At 45.0% G+C, this 17,466-nt stretch overlaps 1 protein-coding gene across 1 annotated transcript in view; it reads left to right on the forward strand.

The window, feature by feature from the left end:
• Positions 1-12,264, forward strand: part of CEP350 (centrosomal protein 350) — a 59,299-nt gene extending 47,035 nt beyond the window's left edge. Inside the window, exons 34-37 of the mRNA XM_066555202.1 lie at positions 63-464; positions 551-697; positions 1,715-1,837; positions 8,191-12,264. Of these exons, the coding sequence (XP_066411299.1) occupies positions 63-464; positions 551-697; positions 1,715-1,837; positions 8,191-8,355 (837 nt within the window). The 3' untranslated portion in view covers positions 8,356-12,264. The remainder of the gene's footprint in view (positions 1-62; positions 465-550; positions 698-1,714; positions 1,838-8,190) is intronic.
• The last annotated feature ends 5,202 nt before the right edge of the window (positions 12,265-17,466 follow it).

Genomic DNA, 17,466 nt, shown 5'->3' on the forward strand with positions numbered 1-17,466 from the left:
AGCTGAGGGACACAAGAGTGTGACACCACTTTGACATTTACTCTGTGGCTCTTGATTCGCAGGAGAGTCCTGTGTTTGGTGCCAGTGGCCAGGAGGAGCTTGCCAAGAGACTGGCAGAGCTGGAGCTCAACAGGGAGTTCCTGAGTGTGCTGGGAGATGATCAGGACTGGTTTGATGAGGACTATGGTCTGAGTTCCCGCAAGCTGCAGCAGAAGCAGGCTGAGGAACCAGCAGTGCTGCCCCAGGCAGAGCCGCAGAAAGTGCCCACCAAGCCAAGCGAGGAGCCCCTGGCGGTCCCTCACACCGCAGTGGAGGTGGAAGGGATGGTGCATGCAGCAGCTGAGGAGCTCTGGAGACTGAAAGAGCTGGGTCATGATCTTCAAAGCTGCAGCCTTAAAACAGATCTGAGTGGTACCCTCCAAGAGCAGGACACAGACACCATAAACAAGCAGGTTTATAGAAAGGTACGGTCTTCAGGCATTTGGTCTTGCCCTCCAAAATTTTATCATGGACAAAAAAAGCCATAACCTTTACTTTTTACTTTGTTCAGGTGGTATTTGATTTAACAAAAGAGATCTTTGGGGAAATCTTTGCTGAGGATCCTAATCTGAATCAGCCCATTTGGATGAAACCGTGTAGGATCGCATCTGCTTATTTTCGCCGAGTCAAAGATCCAAATGATCTGGATGAAATCAAGGTAGGACAAAGTATTTGTTGAGCAGGGAAAGTAAGATGAAAAACACCAAACTGGCATTTACCTGAGTGGTAGAAGATCATAAGAGGTGTATCCAGCAAGAAATGAGTTGAGAAAAGAAAGAAAGAAAATTTGTCAGAATGGCCCTTTTTTACTCAACAGATTGGCCTCCCTGTCCTTATGACTGCTGCTGGTTAGTTTTAAACCTCAGTCCTCTATGCAGAACTGCCAGGATGACCTTGATCTTATAAAATTGGTATACTGACAGCCTGCTGCTCTAGCAGATTTTTGTATTGGAATGGATCCAACAGTAGGGTTGGGCCAAATGAGATGAGCTAGATTTTTCACTCAGACACACACACTTATACCAACCTCTCTGAGGACAGCAGGAGTTGCTCAGAGGAACCCAAACTTTGACTTGTGAGGGCATTGTTGTATTTGGCAAGCCAGAGGAGGCCTTCATGTTATTGGTGGTAGTGCTCAAGGAAGGACAAAATCACTGAGCAACCTGTCTCCCTTAAAGCCCTCCACAAAGAACCTTCCATATGGCTCATCAGGACACAAATGAAAACTTTCACCTGCACTGTTTCTTCTGAAAATGAGGCAGTTGACTAAATTTTGATTAAGCTGCTGAAGATACAGTGTGTTAGCTGTCTAGGAAAGCGAAGAAAAGAAAGAAATAGTATCTAAATCACTCTGTTAGTTGAGAAGACTTTCAAAAGCTTGTGGCTGGGGACAGCAGGGACACAGGACAAGGACACCAAATTCCCACCCTGCTTTTCTTTAATATTTTCCCATAAAATAAATTATCAGAATCCTCTGTTTGTGTAGTGTAGAAAGAGTCTGTTCTCAAGGTTGAAGCAGCAGTGGGTGTCTTGTTTTCCCCCCCACTTCTGGGTTTAATAATTGTCCTGCCAAGCTGATGTGAATTCTAAAGTGTGACTTTTATGGGAGCTGCTTTGTGCATACCTTTAATTTCTTAGCTCAAGTGTGATAAATCTCACCTTTACTGTTCTGTAGAACTTCATTGCAGCTGAAGTACTGAAGCTGTTCAGCCTGAGGAAAGAGCCTAACCACAAAACAGACTGGCAGAAGATGATGAAATTTGGGCGGAAGAAACGAGACCGGGTGGATCACATACTGGTAAGTGGATGAAAACAATCTTGTCAGGTACTGTCCACCAGACTGAAGTGTGGCACATGAATGTATTTCAGTATTCAGTCATGCTGTTTAAAAACTACAAAGTGTACATGAGCTGTCAGAAGTCCAGTGCCAGTGAGGGAAGATGAATTGAGTTAATTCTGCCTACTCGTTTGACGGCAGTATAAATTTGCTCACTCACAAAAAGTTTAAAGCATGAATTTCCAGAAGGAAACAATGAAATATTTGACTGAGAATAAACCTTTTCTTTGAGATGGGAATATGTTTTTCCTCTTAAATATAAAATGTTTTTATTTTGAAGTAATATTATTTAATTTGAGACAGTAATAGAATGTAATTAAACTAGTGAATGCAACTGCCACTGGGTCAGAGACAGTTCAGTGTTAAAACTGCCTGAGATGGAGCATGTCTGGCTGTGTACAGTTTTTGAAAGTTATTTTGTTGTCTTGTATTCCCTGGTTAACATCTTTATTGGCTATAATGATAGTGAAGGTTCTGCTTGGGAATATGAGTCGTCATTAACACTGCTTCACTTAATTACACCTGGAATTGATTCCACACAACAAGCACATATGAGTAATTTGGAGTTGTGGGTCGTGTGGTCTTTTAATTGCCCATCACTGGAGGGTTTCCAACACAGGGGTTTAATTGTATGTAAATAGAATATATATTTATAGATCCCAATACATCCTGATACTCTTGATTCTGGGATATAGAGGTTGTTAAAGCATGCACAAAAAAGTTATCTTTAGATCTCCAAGGGAACTAATATTACAGCTGTTATGGATATGTACTAACTTCCTAATGTTTTTGCAACATAGGCATCCAGAGTGCTTCAGATGATGTTTGAAGTTCAGACAGTCCAGTCTGTGATTTACATGCACAGCCAGACATCAAAGATTAATGGAGCTTTGACAAGTTTGGCCTAATAAATAATGTGTTTAATTTTATTTTGTTCTCACAAGAATATGGTAATAAAACTTCAGCTGAACACTGGGAATAACTCTGTGAAGGTTGCAGCATGCCATGCTTTAGGAATAAGGCAGTCCCAGGGGCATTTCTTACAAATTTATACTGTGATGTGAGCCACTATCAGAGGAACTTTTAACTGAAAACCTAAGGAGATAAGGCAAGAGAAACTGAACTCTATTTTATTAAAATCTCTGTGAAATATGAAGTATTGGACAGCTTTCTCTGTCTCCTAAGCAACCCCAGCTAAGGTCATGAGTTCTGTGGTAACACAGATGCAAGGCCAGAAGAGGATATACAGGTGCAAGACCTGCTGCCTATTCCCAGTAGCTCATGAGGTAGCCCTAAACTGAGAGGCCAGGCTTAGGATTCTTCACATTTTGTTGAAATTCTATTCAAGTAGTACAAGAGAGAAATTTCCTGAAAGAGAAAGTGAGACTGTTTTTGTAGGTTTCGGTGCTGTGAAGTCATCTTTGAAAATCACAATTCAAAATACTTAGTTCCAGTTGTTGTGAAGGTGTGGCCAGTATACACCACTGCAGTGTGGAGGGGATGTCATGTGAATACAGCTCATTGATTCCCCACATTCTTTTCATGCTTGTAAAGACAATGACTGTTAAAATAACACATGATCTCTTTAAAACAGAGATTAATATTCTTAGGCTTCTGTTACTTGCATTTAAACTTAGACCACAGTTTCTTCCCAGTTTCTTTGTTCCCATTTTAAGTCAAATTAACCTTACAATGAAAACATCCCTTCACAGTTTTCTGTTGAGACAACTGTGTATTTTAGTGATACTGAGAAGACTGACCACACCTGACTGTCCAGTTCTGTCTGACCCAGGAGCTGGCTGTGACTTCTACTTCTTCTGCAGACACAGAAACAAATGCCAGGCTGTTTGACTGAACTTATTCTCTCCCTGATGATGCCTGGATACAATGTTCTGGGTTTTTCATATTAAATATAATTGCCAGGGGAAGGTTCATCCCTGTAAGAAGGGGCACAGCAGGAGAAGCAGCACTGATGATCTCTGTGACACTGGGACCTCTAGGCTGGCCATCCCACTCCTGGGAACAAAAGGGAGAACAGGATGGATTCATCCTTTGCCTCCTTGCTTTGCCTTGAGCTTTGCAGCTTCCTCCAATGGCTGCACTTTTAGTTGCATTTTCACTTTGGTCTGTGCTTTCCCAGCATTGACACCAATGTGGTGAGTCATGTTTTAGTGCCAGTGACAAAAGAACATCTTCCTCTTCTCCTTTTTGCAGCATTCTTTTTATCTTCAATCAGGCATCTCTGTCCTCAGAAAAGAATTTATATTGGGATTCTTCAGGGATCCCTCTGATATGCTGGATATTTGCTCCAGTTACTAACATTTGCAGCAAATCTTGGCTTTCAATAAACAAGTGCAGGAGTTCACATTTATGAAAAGCTACTTTGTTTAAAATCAAGTTAAAGGAATGTTTTAAGTATTTGCTTTCTTCCCTTTTTGTCCCTTCATGTTGTTCTTTATCACGTGTGTGCTGTCTGTGCTTTGTGGAGAATGTCAAATGTACATTTCAGTACATCAGGGCTGCCAGAATCTTTCAAAACCTATTTTTAAACTACAGCAAGAACCCTCATATCTCCTTATTTAAGTTCAGGTGCTGACAATAGGTTGTTTCCACTCCTTTTTTTTCCACTTGGGTCTTCAGCCAAAACTCCCTGTGCAGATCTGTTTGCATGGGGCTAGAACAAACTCTGCCATTGCTTTCCCTGCCAGCCCCTTTCTCTTTTATGTGGAGCTTGAGAAAGCAGAGCTCACATGATACTGCCAAACCTATGTGTTTGGTTTTCACACCTGAGGAGCCTGCCAGCAGAGTGCTGCAAAGTGCTTGATCTTCTGACCTGTTGATTTAACAGCCAAAATGTTTCTCTCTGTGCAGAAGCTCTGCAACAAAGCAGGACTGTTCCTACCAAGCTGGCTTAATTGGAAAGCTGGAGGTGCCACTGCTGCAGCACCCCAGATCTAAACCCAAGGGGAATGCACAGTAAGAAGAGAGTGAAAGGCTGTTTGTATGCTGTGTCTGAAGGTTTCCAAGCACTCTGAGAGCAAAGGGCTGTGAGAATGCACCTGCCTGCCTTCCTCCTGCTGGCCTTCATCCAAGACACTACTTTATATCTGGATGCTTATTCTTTTCAGTCTCCCTAATAGTCTACTTACTCCTTAAATGTAGTTTATTTTAGAGATATTCTTGGTTTTGAACAGGAATCTTGAGAAATCAAAACATGCTAAGTCACTCTCTAAATTTCCTTCTGATTATATTACTTCATGTGGGGTTTTTAGGTGCTGTGACATTTAGTGGAGGGCCAGCAGGATCATGTGACCATGTTATCTCCTAGTTTTTCTTTTGTGTGCATGCCCCCCTCCTTTAAATGTTTTATTTTAAATAAAAAGTGTGCATACAAAAAGAAAGGGTACAGAGAAAAAAATAGCTCACAGCCTTCTGCATTTCATCACTCTTTATGTTTTCATGTAGATGGAATTCATTAAAACTGTAGTTTTCCTGACTTCACCCAAATGCAGTTTCTTTCTGGTATAGAGATCTTGCTTCCTGGTATCAAATATGTGAAGTTTTACTTTTATCATGAGAAAGTGCAAAGTACTGAAGAAAAGGCAAAATCCATTTCCATGCAAGCCATGATAGTTGTCAATTATTAAAGAAACTGTCTCAATTACTTAGGAGCAGTTTGTGGTAACACAACAAATGGATCAAACCATTCAAACCCAGACAAAGGAGTCACAACTGCCTTGGCTCAGATGTTGCAGCCAGGGCTGCAAAGCAGCACAGCAGTTTCCACACGTGTTCTGAATGCACTATAAACAGGACTTGCCTGCAGCTGCAGATTGTGCATTCTCGCAGTTTTCCAAAAACATGCTCGAGGAAGTCCTCCTAATGCCAAAGGAAATTGTGCACTCTGCCTCTGAGAGAGGGAGGAATGATACAGGCAAGAGAAAATTAATTATTGATACTGTTTTTCTTTCTGGTGCTTTAAACATTCAGCCTTTCTCTGCCGGGATCAAGTACCTTCTCCTCTCTGGTTTACTTTTACTTCTTTATCCCGTGTATCTCTTTTCACTGCTTGAGCACAGTAAAGAAATTGTCTCATCACACAGTTGTCAGGGAGACAGAATAAACAGCACCTTAGCATGGATCTGGACATTGGAGTTTGTTCAAGGCCTGTGAGATCAGAGCTTTTAACCTGCTTGATTATTTTTCTCACTAGCTTCCCCCACCCTCAGTGTTACCTTCACTAAGTCTTGACTTCACTTTTCAGCAGTGGAAGGCTGGGCAGAAAATCCCTATGGTGTAGCTGCTCCAGGTTATCAGCCTTAGATGTCATTGGTCAAGGTCCATGGGCATCCCCTGGCATTTGTCTCCACCCACCTCCTTCATCTTCAGGATCTTCCCTCATTTCCAGGATCTTTCCTGCAGCAGCTATCATCACCTCTCCCTTTGAGCCCCCTGTTGCTTTTTCCCAAATCACTTCTGCTTTTAGGGAATCCTTTTTCAGCATCACCTCTTCTTTTCATGAACCCTGTCTCTTCCTTACCTAAATAATCTATGAAGTGGACACAAAACACATGATCAGTCTGCAAATTGCTGCTTCTGTATTGATGGGAGAACTTGAGACATGCTGCTGTTTACTTTATCAGAATTTACAACCAGCACATACAGGTTGCAGGCAGCACATTTCTGTGTGAGACTTCAGGAGTCTGTTTCAGACATTCACCCCCACACAAACCCACAGCCAATTATCCACCACTTGTTATCCTTCCATTTAAATTATCTTTCACCTACAGCACTCCTTCAAAGTTTGATTGCAAATAGTGTTGCTTCTTCCTTATTAGTAACAAGCCTAATGAAGCCATTAATGCCTCTTCCTTGACAGCTGTGTGGGAAAGAGGCACTTGCTGTGGTAGCACAGATTTGTAAGCAGGCAGTGTGACTCTTCCAAAGCAAAGCTGTTTGCAGGATGAGATCCCTCTCCCAAGCTCTCTTAAGAGAGGGAGAAAGGAGCTGTCAGCCTGAAGCCCCGTGTCTAACCAGGACCTTTTGAATGGCTGCAAACCCTGCAGCAGTGACAGTTCCCTGGGGTTGCCATGGCAGGCTTTCCTTGGGCTTCACACTCTGCTGGGGTTATTGAATCAGCATTGTGCCACAGCAGCTGTCAGCTTCAAAACAGACCAGTTTCTGGGAGGTTTAGCTTCAGGCAAAAGGAAGAGAGTGTCTTGGGGCTACAGTTCATGTTCTGTCTCAGAAAACAGCACTATTACATACTGATCCTGGGTTAGTGGGTTTTTCAGTATGTTTAACCTTAGTTTGGCATTGTGTAGGTGTCTGCCCCACTTCTACGCTGTAAATGTATTTTGAGTTCAGAGTGTAAGATTTATGGGCAAAGGAGGTTTCTGCTGAAGCTGAGCAGAGACAGAGCTTTTAACAGGTTTTTGTTGTTGTTTTAAATACAAGAGATGTTTGCATTCATTCCTTCTTTTCTAAAATGATTGAGTATGTTTAGGTTTGTCTGTAATACTGAAGTGGTCAGTAAGACAAATTTTTAATAAGTTTAATTGAAGATGTTCAGTTTGGAGAGACTCAATAAGACTTGATTTGCTGATTGAAATTATATATTTCATTCTGATACTAAACCATTTATTTGTCAGTGAGCAGTAAAAGGGGATTTTCTTTGTCAACAACTTACTAATAGAAGGAAATAAGTACTTTTTGAATGTACTGGTGCAAAATTCCATTTGTAGTAATGCTGTCAAATCCAATGAAGCATGGAGTATTCTGTGCAAATGAGTTGTAATGCTGTCTTATAACATTTAAGCGTTGTTCCTATGCAGAAGCACTGGAAGTTAGTTGTTTCCTTAAAGTGTTCTTATTACTTTAAACTGAACTGCAGTGAAATCTCTTCCCCCTTGCCCCGTTCAATGCCTTTCCATTACTTCCTACCAGTTTAAGCTACAAGGAATTAGCTTCTTGCAAAAACATAATTAGGGACTAATTAATTAATAGAGCTTCTGCTGCTGGCTAAGACTTTCCCATTAGCTGAGTCCTTTCAAGTGAAAAACTTGTGCAGGAATATGAAAGCCTTTAAAATGGTTGCTAGAGTGAAAAGTAGAAAACATTCATACAGTGAAATAGCCTGGTTCAAACAGATCTGTGTTCGTTTTGCTATTCCAAGCGTTTCCTGTAATCTCTTACAAAGACAGATATGTTGTTGACAGACAGACTCTGCTTTGGACTCTTTCTGGAACTTTGCAGGCAATATTATTTTAAAGCAATGGAATTGTAATGTTTCTATTGCCTTTCTCCCCTCCAAGGTGCAGGAACTCCACGAGGAAGAAGCGCAGTGGGTGAACTACAACGAGGACGAGCTGTGTGTCAAGATGCAGTTGGCAGATGGGATCTTCGAGGCCTTAATCAGAGACACTGTTGATGTACTGAACCAGATAAACGAGAAACAGAGGAGGCTGCTGCTTGTCTGACAGTGCTGAAGTGAGCTCAGAGCTGCCAACCATGGAGTCACAGGCCTCTCTGACTCCTGACCTGCTCTCCTCCCTGCACGTGCTGCAGCTGGACTTCCACGCGTGGGGTTCCCAGCCAGTTCAGATGGGCTGAAAAGAACCTGAACTGGCTGCCAAGACCTCGCACCAGATTTATTGTTTGGAACAAGCTGATCCCTCACTTGAGGCTGCTTTGAGGAGTGCTCAAGACTGTTCATGTGCCAATGCAGTTATGTCACATAACTGTCAGCAGCTGCCCAGGGCCCCAGCCTGGGGCTTTGAGATGTTTGGCTTGTTCCCTGAAAGGGTTGGGTTAAGTTGGGATATTGGCTGTTTTGCTGGAATGGTGGTCAGCCATCAGTACTCAACTTGTCTTTAGAAATGTGAGTAATTTGGAGAAGCAACAGTTTGGTCAGGTTTTGGTCATAAACAGAGACTTACCATACTGAACAGTGTTATAATCTTAACACGTCTTCTCCTGCAGTCCTAACAATGTGCATCAGTTCCTTCTGCTTCAGAGCCTATTTAATTCACTTCTCTGTGAAGCTGGTTTTCATCTTTCTTCTATGATGTGGTACCAAGCATGGTGCCAGCCCAGTCCAGGGAAATTAGATGATGTTTCTTCCTGCCTACAAGTAAAGAATTCTTGCTGCTTTGCTCTGAGGCAGAGCAAGATAAAGCCTGCCTAATGTCAAGCCTGAAAGATGAGCCCATGGACAACTTTCCTCCTACTGTGTAGCACTTCTCTTCCTGGAGCACCAGCTGCTCCCAGATAATGGATACTCAGGATTTTCTCAGGCACGAGACATGCAGGAGTGGAAAATATTTCCTCACAAAAATTTGGCCTTCAATCCCTCAGCTTTCTCCCTTACTGTCACCTAATGAAATTGGAGAAGCTGTTACTTGAACAATTTAGAGAACAGAGTGTATTCACCAAAGAAAGCAGTGTCTGGTGCTTGACTGTCTGCATGTTTTGTGCTTGTGGGTTTTTTATTTATTTTCAGATAATTTATTAAGTGGATTACAGGAGAGTGTCCTGTGCAGTTGGCTGCACTGTCTTGTGTTTTGAGACAGACAAACTTGAGAGAGCATCTGGTTTGGAAGTTCCAGAGCCCCATATTCTTCACACAAAACCTCCAGCTTCATGAGGCAGATAGAAGGGGGTGAAGGTAGGAACAACCAAACCTCAATGACCAAGGGTGGGATGCAAGGACAGGTCTAGGAGTGGAGCTTAAAACTGAAGCACCTGGTTCAGAGACAATGGAGAGTTGAGGGGGCTGAGCTGAAAAATTGTGTGAAAATTCCCAGCTCTTTCTATTCCCTTCCTTTCCTAGAACTTCTGCACCATATTATGTGGTTGATTTTGGTTCATTTGGCTGGATTCATCTGCAGTGTCATTCTGCTGAGTGCTGGTTCCTGACCTGTTCTTCCTGTTGTTGTGTTTTTCTTGGAGGAAGACAGACAATCTAGGGTCAAACGTTGATGCCTTAATAGTGGATGTCCCTGTTTGCTAACCTAGGACAAGACCCAGAGGGAAGTCAGATTCTCCAGGCACTGGAGTGTAGACAGACACTTTGAAGCCCTCAGAGGTGCCCCAGAGATGCTGCAGCCCACAACAGGTGTGGCAGGGGGCATCTCAACTGTTTCATTCATCTGCTTGGTTCTTGGGCTTCCTGCTGTGCATACCTCTGCTATGCTCCAGTTTGGTTTCTCTATTCCACCTTTTTTTTTTTTTGGTTGGGTTGTTTATTGTTTGGGATTTTTTGAAAGCTATCATTGGAATATTTGCATTTTGCACAATGACACACAGCTGGTAATTCTTCAGGGACAGCACTGGGAAATGTTGGATTTGCCAGAGGTCCATACAGATTCTCAGATGTAGTGTTGCCAGCACCTCACTTATGAGTTAGTGGTGAGCCATATCCATGGGAGCTCTGTGAGTGGAAGAACAAGGAGGAGGTAATGGTGGGTAGGGACACCTCCAGTGGGAATATGCATGTCTGTCCCTCAGTGGTGGGCCTTTTGGCTGGCTGGAAGTCAAATAGTCTTGGTGGAGCATTGCTCAGCTTTTTTTCTCAAGTGATTCATTTGTTCATGTAAAATGTCATGATGCTGAACCAAGAAACCCTTGGATACTTAAGACAGAAGCAAACTAAAGCTGCTAGATTTAACCAGCATGGTGTCACTGATCGGGTCACCACCTCAGATTCCCTTTCCTGGGTGTGTATCTTTCAATAGCAAGGATTGCTATTTTTATAGGTAGCAATTATGGAAAGAGGACACAAACCTGCAGAGTGGGTTGTACCTGGAGCATCAGGTCAGGTTCTGTTCTGTAGATTCTGTGGCCAGTGTTGAGAAGGTTGTCCTGCATCCCCAGGGCTTTTTGCTCTTCTGAGGGGCCCATGGGGTGTTTCTGGTCTGTCCAGCAGGAGTGGGGAGGTTGTGCAGTCAGGCCTGACAGGGCATGGGGGCCTGTTGGAGATCATGTGCCTGTTGTCTTTTGGCTGTAGTACCCTCCACAGAAGCACTAACTGTTTTTAACAGGTGTTTGGACAGAAGCAAGCTGCATCTAAGTAATGGCTTTGTTCCTTTGCAGACATCACTGATTTATTTTTGGTAGCAATCCTTGCTAGGAGCAACCCTAAAATGACTTGAACGTACGTGAATTACCTTCTCAATACCTCACGTGTGTTGAGTTGCTTTGAGTTGAGTGTATGTTCAAAACCTCAAGTGGGTTGAGTACTTGTGGACTGATGATGAAGCAAGGGTCAGGCTGGGTCAGGCTGCTAGTGAGGAGATATGGGGAAGCCTGGGGTCCCACAAACAGGCTGAATTCTCTGCTTCTCTCCCCAACCTTCCCTTTGTAAGAACAAGATGGTATTTCTGCATCCTGGTTATCTTGGTGTAACCACATAAGAAGATTCAAGGCTGGGACACTTTGCTGAGACTCCTGAGCTGTTTGGGGCAGCAGCAGCAGTCATCACTGGGGACATGCTGCTCCATCTTTGGAAGGATCTCAGAGCCAGGTGGGAAAGCCCAGGCTTGTGGGAGCACGGAGTGTGAATACCTGTGTAACGGCAGGATGCTCTGTGAGCCAGGCCCTGGAATATCAGTGCTTCTGCCTTTCAAAGAAGGCTTGTTGCTCACAAGGTGGAATGAGGGATTGAAAAATCCCATCTTGTTCCTTTTCCTTTCTTGAAAAAGTGGCCTTAGCTTTCTGCAATACTTGAATAAGTGTGTACCTGCAGAAGTAGCACAGTGACAGAGACCTTTTAAGTGACTATTCTGCGAGGAACTGTGTGCAGTTCCAACTTTCATATCTCTTTGCTACCTTAAGAATATTAGGAAAACAAAGTACTTTTCAGCAGACAAACAGTTGAATCTTACAAGGTATTTAGTGCATCTGAAGTGTTTACAAACCAACTAAAATGGAGAAAAGCAAACTATTGAACTTATTTGTAATTTAAGTGTTAAATGCAAAATTATATACAGATGAGAAAGGAATACTGTAATGAACCTGCATTTACTAGGGGGTTTTATTCCTTGATTTTGCAGAGCCTTTTGATACACATTTGCAAAGCCGCCTTTTGGGAGGCTCGGCCTCCCCATGTACTGTGTTGTGGAGATGCTGAAAAGAAACCCATTTACTGTGTATGTGTAAATAACCTGGTAACTTGGGGTTTGGGCCAGTTTCAGCTCATGTTCACATCCACAGCAGCTTTGCACAGTAGACAGATCCAAGGATGTGGAGGGGGGGTGGGGAGGTTCTTTTGTAATTAAGAACTGTAAAATAACCAGGATGGTCCCTGTGTACACCAGTGTAAATATCTTTGGTAACTGAAATGTACTTTAAGAGAACAAATTCTGTAAATAAACTGATTTATAAATTAATCTTGTTTCCTAGATTTTATAAAATTGAGCTTTCCAATTACCCAAGCAGTTGCTAATTCTGACGGTGTCCTGGAGATTTGTCACTTGTACGTTCCACTTTCTGTCTGATGCTGTGCTTGGGATGCCAATCACAGTCTACAAAATCCCATTAGAGTTGCCCTAATTATAATCATAACTTTTTTAGAATTTCTTTATTGTTAAAGCTGACTGTTGATAACACCAGAAAATAGCATTGAGCAATCATTGCAGGAGTTCACAGTGGGAGAAAAACTACTCCTTGCACATATTTATTTAAAATATGTTTTTAAAACTCATGGTTTAAAACATTTTTATGTTAAACAACAGATTTGGAATTAAATCCTTCAGAACCTCAGTCTTGTTTTCTGTTCCTAAATTGGTACATCTCTGTAAAGATGTTAGCAGCACCAATCCCGTCCTCACCAAGGGGCAAATATTGCTCCCTGGAAACTTTATGTGTTGGTGGAACTTTTCTAAATCTTTGCTGTTTTCTTTCCAGGACAAGAAAAAACCAAATCACTTTAACACCTGAAAGGTCCTGGAGCTCTCTGTAAGAGGACAGCCAAGCACTTGCAGTGCCAAACCCCACAGGTGGGGGCACATGGTGATGGAGTGGCAGCGTGAAGGGGTGAGCCAGGGAGCACAGGTGTTTACTGAGCCTCCTCAGTGCCTGTGGCCACCTCTGCTCTGGTACCTCTGCTGTGTTTGGTGCCTTTTATTAATGTACAGCCCAGCAGAAAAGGCTTTGCTTTCCATTTATGGCAGACCCTGTACAAAACCCAGCATTGGTCTTTCCAGCTTGGAGGACACTGTGACCATCAACTCCTCACCTGCCTGGGAGGGCTGTTTGCATTAAATGGGGGGGACCTGTATGAGCTAAACCATTGCAGTTATTTGTTCTTTGCTTTTCTTTAGCAGAGGTACCTCATCCTGGAGGAGGACTTGCTGCATTCAAGCTTCTGTTATGGAAGCAGCTTTGCTGCAGTCCCGCAGTGCCGGTGTGCTGCAGGGCTGGTACTCAATGGAGCATGCTGGGGACACTATCACAGCCCTCAGACAGACAGGAGGACATCACAGCCCTCAGACAGAAGAATATCACAGCCCTCAGACAGAGGGACATCACATCCCTCAGACAGAAGAATATCACAGCCCTCAGACACCGTCACAGCCCTCAGACAGACAGGAGGACGTCACAGCCCTCAGACACTGTCACAGCCCTCAGACACTGTCACAGCCCTCAGACAGACAGGAAGACGTCACAGCCCTCTGAGCTCAGCGGTTGAACTGGCCAAACACAGTGGTGGGTGTCCAAAGATCTGGGGCCAAGTGGTGCTGCAGTCTCTGTGGCCTCATTAGCGAGCAGCAGGAGAGCATTTGTGCCGTGCCTTTCCTCGCCCCACAGCAGTTTTACTCCACAAGTTCTGTATTTTTGGACAATTGTCTACTTGCATCCATCCCTGGAAGGGGCTCAGAGTGCATTTCATGCTGAAAAAAACCAAACTGATCTGTGCATCTCTGGCTGAATAAGAGGCTTCCTTTAAGAATGGCTGAAGCTGTGGGAGTGCTGCCAAGGTGCTCCGGCGGGTGACGCAGCAAACTGCTGCATTGCTCCTGCTGTCCTTGCCCAGGATGCCCAGCAATCAGCGTGATGAAGGCTCTCATTTCCTCATTTGCAAGTCTACAATGCTTCACTTTGTCACTGACTTTCTACCCGTGGCGTTTATGCAACTCTTCCCAGAAGCCTTGGAGCATGGTTACCTTTAACAGCTGTTTCACCTGTGGACCTGGTGAAACTCCTGGGTTGGGCAATGGCCAGCAGCCGCCTTCTTGGCTGTGGATTGAGTAGGACTGTTTGGTGCCTCCCTTCCCAGGTACAGCCCACTCCCAGGTGCCTCCCTGGGGATGTGGTGCCAGCTGCAGCCATCCCACATGCTCTAATGCCTGGCAGAGCACTGGAGCACTGGAAATGTTGACTCTGCTCCAGACGTGCTGTGCTCTGCCTAGCACAAGGGCTTCTGCAATGTCCAGGCTCTCATTAACATAGCCCTGAGAAGAAAAGGAGTTGGTGGGGAGCTGCTGAACACCAGCAGCTCTTCAGAGTGCAGGAAGGAGAGGAGGGGGGCTGCCCAGCTGCTGGCACCCAGCCCGGAGCATGGGCCATTGCCTGGCAGGAATGCAGATGAGATGTAATGGAGTTTGAAAGTGTAGGGCACTCCGGGATGCCGGTCCTCTGGGGGAGGGAAAGGCACCCTGTGAGACCTGGAAACTGGAGCAAACAAAACCCCTAGGCCCAGCTCTGTACCCTCCTGCCTCCTCATGAATAAGGTCTTGCAGAAATTTGGGGAAAAGGAGGAGAGGAGAGTAGCTCTGTTCAGGAGGGTGATGGTTGGGCAGGTTCAGGGGCATAGAGGAGTACAGATACCTTCTTTGCCTGCCAAGAGTGCTGATGGCCTGGAGCAGGTGGTTAGTTCCTGCTCTGAGTGTTTCTCTTGGCCCCAGTTTTCCAGCCCTTTGCTCCACCTGTACAAGACCTGCTGTGTCCCTTGGGCTGTGTTCCCTCCCTGATGTGGGTTTCCAGTGGCTTCCTCTTGCATGAAGTCTAGACTGACTCTAACTCAGATTTTGTCTGAGAATTTGCTGGAGGTGGAAGTAACACCACTTCTGGGGGGGGTGTCACAGCTACGATTTGATTTTATTCCAGCAAAATAAAGGAGGCTGCAGGGGATCCCACTGCTCACGTGGCTTGGCTTGGGGAGCTCAGCAAGGAGCCTGGTCCAGTGTCTGTGTCTGCTGCACTGCTCCAAGGGCTGATGGAGCCAGCACTGCTCAGGGAACCTGTGATTGGGCACAGCAGTCCTTGGAAGGTGAGACCTTGCTTACGTTGCAGGACTACTGTCAGAGCAAGAGAGGAGTGCTCCATTGTCATCCCTGTGGTATTCTCAGTTTCATGCACTGCAATTAAACCACCTGCCAAATAATGATGTGGCAAATCTGGGCGGTGTGGCCTCCTCCAATCTGCTCCTTAAAGCTGGGAACATGAGCTGGACTGGAAAACATGTGCTCTGTGCAGCCTGGGTCATGGTAATCATTTATGACTGTTAGTAGATCTGAAATTTGCAGGTAAAACGTCTCCTACCCAGACATACCAATGACAGTGCCAGTTCCTCCTGGTCTCCCTGGGTTCTTCTGAAAAGAGCAAGGCCAGCGTGGCTGCTGTCCTTTGGAGCAGGGATGAATCAGCAGAGGGTGAATAGCAGGAGGCTGGTACTGCTGTGTTCTCTCTGCAGATGCAAACGTGAACACATTCATCATATCCTGAGAATGCATCCCAGATTTGCTTTTGTGCCTCTTGTTATTACAGGCTGGTTGGGCTTGAAAGGTGGAAATCAACAATTTCCGACCAAGCCTGTCTCGTGGAGTCAGCAATTCCCAGCTGCCAGTGGGGCTTTGAGGGGCCATCCTGGTCTCCACAGGTGTCAGCCTGGCAGAGCCAATGCAGAGTGTGGGAAGCAGTCGGGATTCACATCCCCTCCGCGTGTCTCAGCAAAGCTGGCAGGTTTGTGGCACAGGTGCTGCCAAAGGTCTTGTCAGAAGCCATGTCTCAACTGAGGTGTGACTTGTGCCACCAAGGAAAAAGTGCCACCTGGATTGGAATGTCAGGGAGGTGGCAGGTGACGCAATTTTCCGTCGCTCTCTGAGGGAAGTGAGGCTTTTTATTCACAGAAGGACCACGATTTAAGCAGTGCCGTGCTGCAGATCAAAGAGGACTTCCTTGAGTTCATCATCCTGTGAAGTCTGGAGAAAGGAAAACTGCTGAGCTTCTTCTGCAGCTGGTATTTCCAAGGTGCTTGCAGGGCTGTTGGATGCAAACCTCTCAGAGCAGGCTCCGAAATGCCAGTGACGGGGTTGCCGTGATTGTATCATGAGTCTTGCATTGGTTGCGTGTTTTCCTTGGAGTCAGTTCCTGGAATCACACAATTAGGTAGGAACGTGTTCTCTAATTTTCAAGGAAGAAAGTCCATTTCAGGATCAACCTGTGGCCCTGAACCTTCACAACTAAAGGGGAATGAGGAGGTCCTGGGTCTGCTCACCTGGCCATTCAGAACATTTTATAGACAGATTCATGCTTTTAAAAATCGACAATAAAAGCCTTTCTCCATTTTCTGAAATTTAATTTTTTCCATCGCTTCAAGGGCTGAACACATAACATCTAACCACTCTTTCCTTGTCTCCTGTCTAACCCAGAACAGAGGTGAGCTGAGTGGCTTTGTGTCTGAAAATGATCCATTTTAGGTGCATGAAACAAGTTCTGCAGAGCTTAAATTATTTTGGTGAGATTGTGGCTGCCTTTTGAGGTTCTCAGCCTGTTGATGTTGTCCACGCCTCACTGACTTCAAGGAGATTCCTGCTGGGTGTTAGTCTGGGAAAGGAGATTTCAGAGCTTAATGAACTAAAGCCAGTGCTCAGCTGCTGCATAGAGATGGTGCAGCACAGGAATCTCTGTGGTCATCCCATGGCCTTGCTACAGAATGAAGCACAACTCTCCCCAGAGTTAAGGATGCTGAGGTAGGGACTGAAGGCTCTGCTGTGAAAACCAAGCAGGTTCCTAAATGTGCAGTGGGAGCCTAAAGCTGACCTTTTAGGGCTGGCTGGGGCTGAGCAGGTGAGCATCCAGCATCACCCAGCACCTGTGTCCTGGTTTTGCTACCTGGTTTTGCAGGTTCCATTGGCAGCCAGAGAGGACACAAAGGCAGAGAGCACTGGGAGGGCATTTCTAAAACCTCCCCAGACTTCTACTGGTTCTTGACTGCTGTTATTTCATCTTAGTTGCTTTCAAATCCAGCTTTAAAAAAGAGTTATTTCAAAGCCTCTGCTTCATCTTTGGCTTCACAGGCCATGCCCTGTGTCAGGGTGTTCTGCAATGAAAATATGTCTCTTCCCAGTCTGAGGTGCAAGAAAAGCCTCATCTCTTGCTTTGCAGCAGCATTCAAAGGAAAAAAAGGATTTTTGGGCAAGTCTGTGCCTGGAAAACTCCACACCCTGCTGCTGAAGGAGGCTATTACCTGGGGAGCCTTGGGGATGGGACGTGCCAGCTGGGCAGTAGGGTCGTGGGTAGCAGCCCAGCTGTTCCCAGGGCAGCAGGAAGCAGGAGCATCCCCACGCCAGGGCTCAGGGGATGAGCAA

Source organism: Molothrus aeneus, chromosome 9 (genome assembly GCF_037042795.1).
Source record: "Molothrus aeneus isolate 106 chromosome 9, BPBGC_Maene_1.0, whole genome shotgun sequence".
NCBI classification, from domain to species: Eukaryota; Metazoa; Chordata; class Aves; order Passeriformes; family Icteridae; genus Molothrus; species Molothrus aeneus.